This window comes from Kogia breviceps, chromosome X (genome assembly GCF_026419965.1).
Source record: "Kogia breviceps isolate mKogBre1 chromosome X, mKogBre1 haplotype 1, whole genome shotgun sequence".
NCBI classification, from domain to species: domain Eukaryota; kingdom Metazoa; phylum Chordata; class Mammalia; order Artiodactyla; family Physeteridae; genus Kogia; species Kogia breviceps.
In genome coordinates, this window is record NC_081330.1 from 27,020,843 (window position 1) to 27,025,211 (window position 4,369).

General features: G+C 46.5%; 1 protein-coding gene across 1 annotated transcript; it reads left to right on the top strand.

Annotated features, from left to right (window-relative positions):
* The first annotated feature begins 2,810 nt into the window (after nucleotides 1-2,810).
* On the top strand, nucleotides 2,811-3,312 carry CT47B1 (cancer/testis antigen family 47 member B1). The gene is given in 2 exon segments (XM_059050134.2): nucleotides 2,811-2,965; nucleotides 2,967-3,312. Coding segments are annotated over 2 exon segments (501 nt in total).
* The last annotated feature ends 1,057 nt before the right edge of the window (nucleotides 3,313-4,369 follow it).

Genomic DNA, 4,369 nt, shown 5'->3' on the forward strand with positions numbered 1-4,369 from the left:
TAGCAGGGGCAATTCTGTGACTGGTATTTGAATAAATCTTATCTATAGGGAGAGGAGACTAGAACCAGGATAGGGATGTAATTGGTAAAAAAGTGGTAGACACTCATTGTAGCCAAGAGAGGGGGATTTTTAGTAATGTGTGACCTTCTTTTTGTCCCTGCTTAAACAAAATTAAAGTTGCCTTGTTTTGTCTCCTTTCAACATGGTCTCAGAATGACCATGTCTGATATTGGTGTCCTATGATATTGTTTATGTCCAGTAGGAAATAAGATGGCCAAAGTTGCATATATAAGGTCTGTTTCAACTTCAGATTAAAGGTCAGGAGATTGGTCCTAGTCCTGGCTCCTCCATTAAGTGGCATGACCTTGGGGAAGCCAGTTAGCAGCTCTAGGCCTTAGTTTCCCGGTTTAAAAAAGAGTGCTCTTAAATGTAAAATAGATGGTTAGTGGGATGCAGCTGCAGAGCACAGGGAGATCAGCTTGGTGCTTTGTGACCACCTAGAGGGGTGGGATAGGGAGGGTGGGAAGGAGACGCAAGAGGGAGGAGATATGGGGATATATGTATATATATAACAGATTCACTTTGTTATAAAGCAGAAACTAACACACCACTGTAAAGCAATTATACTCCAATAAAGATGTTAAAAATAAAATTAAATAATAAAATTTTAAAAATAAAAAAGAATGGTCTTAGATTCAATATCTAAAGGCGTTTCCAGCTCTGAAATTATGAGAGAATATGTGTTTCTCTTGCATCTCTTCTACCTTTATAGAAAGCGCTAAAGGGTACATAGCCACACATCCTTATAGAGAGCAATAATTACATAACATATGGTGTTATAGGTGACCTGTTTAAAAATCAACTAAGATTTAAATCTTCTAATCTTTTTTTTTTTTTTTTTTTTTTTTGTGGTACGTGGGCCTCTCACTGTTGTGGCCTCTCCCGTTGTGGAGCACAGGCTCTGGACGTGCAGGCTCAGCAGCCATGGCTCACGGACCCAGCCACTCCGAGGCATGTGGGATCTTCCCGGACTGGGGCACGAACCCGTGTACCCTGCATCAACAGGCAGATTCTCAACCACTGTGCCACCAGGGAAGCCCTAAGATTTAAATCTTAACACCATGTGTCACTATTAATTCCAAATGGATTAAGGAGTTAAATGTAAACATTCAGAAGACTTCCAAAAAGAAGAAAGTATAAAATTTATCTCTGGATGAGAAAAGATTTATAAACTTATGATGTTAAAATGAAGAAAAAGAAATATTACATTTTACAACATGAAAATGAAAAACTACATACTTAGAAATATTAACCAACTTAGAAAGCAAAATCAAAGAAAACATTTTCAACAAATGGTTAATATCCTAAATATTATATAATCCCATCTCATTCCATCTACCTAACAAACCTTGACTGAAGGTAGAGGATGAACTCCAACTGTACAGATGATAAAATTGAGGCCTAGAAATAAGTAACTGTTCCAAGATCACATCGGGGGGGCAAATGTTAAAACCAACTCTAGACCTCAGATTGGGATTCTGCCTCATTTTTGCTGTCTTTATAGTGAGGATTTTGGACTAGAGATTTTTGACATTGCCTTCCAAATTTAAACCAATGATTTATGGCAACACCATGCTCCATTCTTGAGGTGAGACAGAGGAAAAAAAACATTGAAATTTGGTTTTCCTTTTGGTGAAAGGAAAAAAAAAATCCCTCTTTACCATTATGAGATTAGTATTATTTTCCATAAATATAACATCCAGATATTATTTGTGCTGTTTTTTTCCAAAATATATTTTTAGTATTACGAAATTTTTTTTTTACAGAATGAGTATAAAATAGCAGTTAATTTATTTCTCCATAACTTTCAGAATTACTTACACTTGAGGTCTTGATTACGTGGATCCTGAAATCAATAAAAAAATCTTGGACTGTTGCCTCAGAAACATCCTAGGGATCCTGTCCTTTTTATGTTTGTCATGCTTAGCTCTTAGGAGATGACCTGGTCCTTTAAAAGAAGCATCCTTTTTTTTTTATTTAGTCTTTGGAGACTTTAAGTGAATTTGTCTGGGTTCATAACACATCTTCCAGCTCCTTACATTTACCATTTCTTCAATACTCAGTTCTGACTGCATCCATTTCAATTTTGACTACTCTTTTCCAAGTATCTTTACATTAAATCGTCCAAATTCTTCTCTTTCTCTTCTTGGAAGGTTTTTCCTACTGCTAACGTCTGAGCTATACAACATTTTTATGACCCTGTCCCTACTCACATGAGCCATTACCAGGTGGAAATTCCCAGGTGAGAACTCCTCACAGTTCACATGGCCGAGGGTGCCTCCATAAATAATTTTTTGGACAATCATAAAATTAAAAGGACAGGAGCCTTGTGAATCTGAACATAGGGTAAACCGTGAGGTGTCAAAGAACAGGGAGGCGACTGTGAGCAATCCTACAACCGAAGGGCCTAGGTCGTTTGCTGGGCACAGGGCACGTCAATCCTTGCTTGTCAGCAAATAAGCTTGGAGCTCGTGACGAGGGGGCACGGCCCATTGTCTACTCTTCTGGCCCCGTCCCCCGTCTGCGGCCTAGAGGAATCTTTCCCACACGGCCTGGCTCATTGCTATCCGAGGCCCAGCCTCGGTGGGCCGCTCCCGCTGTCGGCCCCCTGCCCTCTCTGTCGTGGGGCCTCCTCTGTCGTCCCCTCATTGGCCTCCCCGTCCGGCAGCCACAGCCCTCAGCCTCCCGCGCGGTCGTCGTCGCTGCCACAGCAATCGACACCCGCCTGGTTGAGGTAACTGCCCGGTGCCATGTCGGCCACGGGGGATGGAGACCCGGCCCCGGGAGGCCCAGAGGGCCCCGCGGGCGCAGCTGGAGCCCAGGCCGAGGCGGCCAGAGCCGGCGACCGGGTGAACCGCGACTCGGAGCCTCGCGGGGGCGACGCGGCGCTGGGGTGCTGGGGAGGCGGCCCTGGAAGGCGGGGGCGCCGACGAGGACTCGGACATTGGGCCGGCAGAGGAGGAGGAAGAGGAGGAAGAGGAGGAGGAGGAGGAGGCGGGGGGCCTGGACCTCGTGGTAGAAGCGCACCAGTTCCCCATGGCGGGCTTCCGCTTCGTGTTCCTGGAGCTGGTGTACTCACTGCTGCGCCGCGTCTACTACGACGACCACGTCCTCGTCCCGCCCCTGCCGAGCTCGCGCGACATCTTAGCCTGGCTGCCTGGCTCCCCGAACCCCGGGCGCCTGACAGGCGCGGGGAGGGGCCCGCGGCCCAGGAACCCAAGGAGGCTGGGGAGGCTGCGCCCCGGGGCCTGAGGAGCCCATCGCCCCCGAGGGTGAGCGGCTGGCCGGCGGGTCGGTCGGGAGACCCGGGATCCCGAGGGACCCAGGCTCAGAGGGGGCCCTCGGGAGGTGAAGCCAGGAGTCGGGGCCTCCAGGAGCTGAAGGCCAGAGGGGCGCACTAGAAGCCCAACTCTATAGCGACCTCTCCAGTTTCGGCGGGGTTCCGAAATAAGCTGCCCTCTGCCAACCCCTGGTAAGAGGTCTGAAATGATCCGTGCCGTTTATGAAGCCACAGGTGAAGGTCAGTGGAGGCAGGTGTTCGGGAGGGAGCTTGGGAGGAGATGGAAGAGAAAAGAACAAGCAAACGGCTTTTGGATCCTGGCTTTTTAAAATGTCAAGATTCTTAGAAAGTTGATCCCAATACATTATGAGCTGATACGGGAGCACTTGGTCACGGTGAAATATTCGGGGGGCGGGGTGTGAGGAACCAATGAGCTTCACCACAGATTTTTGTCATCGAGGCAAAACATGTTTTTGCAACAAAGTTCTGACCAAAACATACAGAATGCATCAGACCCCGGCGATTCTGATCCATTCCCTAAAGGGCCAGAAGTAATCAGCAGCACAGGGTGACAGATTTACTGGAAAAGAGAAATAATGTCACTGTGAAAATGATCAAGCAGGAGAAAAGTGAGGGCCATGGAAGTGTTACAGCAACGAGAAGGAAGGTGCCCAGCTACTGTTTTCTTAGTTGCTCCTATCCTTCTGCGTCTCCTGAGGGTAGAGTACTGGATGTTGGTTGCTATTCTTTTTGAATTGGGATTCTTTTTCTGTGAATGTCTCGTCCCAAAGTCTGTATTATTATTCACTAAAGAAACAACTAAATATCAGGATTAGAACGCCAATGAAGAGGCCCAACGTGCTGAAAGTGAGGGGGAAAGAGAGAAGTTTAACAAAAAAACAAGAACCTGAAAAGGATCTGAACCCAGAAATACAGACCCAGAAAATCCAGGTAGCTGTGTATAGCTTTGAAAATAACCCAGAGGTTCCCAGGCGCTTGCCAATTTTGTTTTCGTTTTTTAATTCTCCC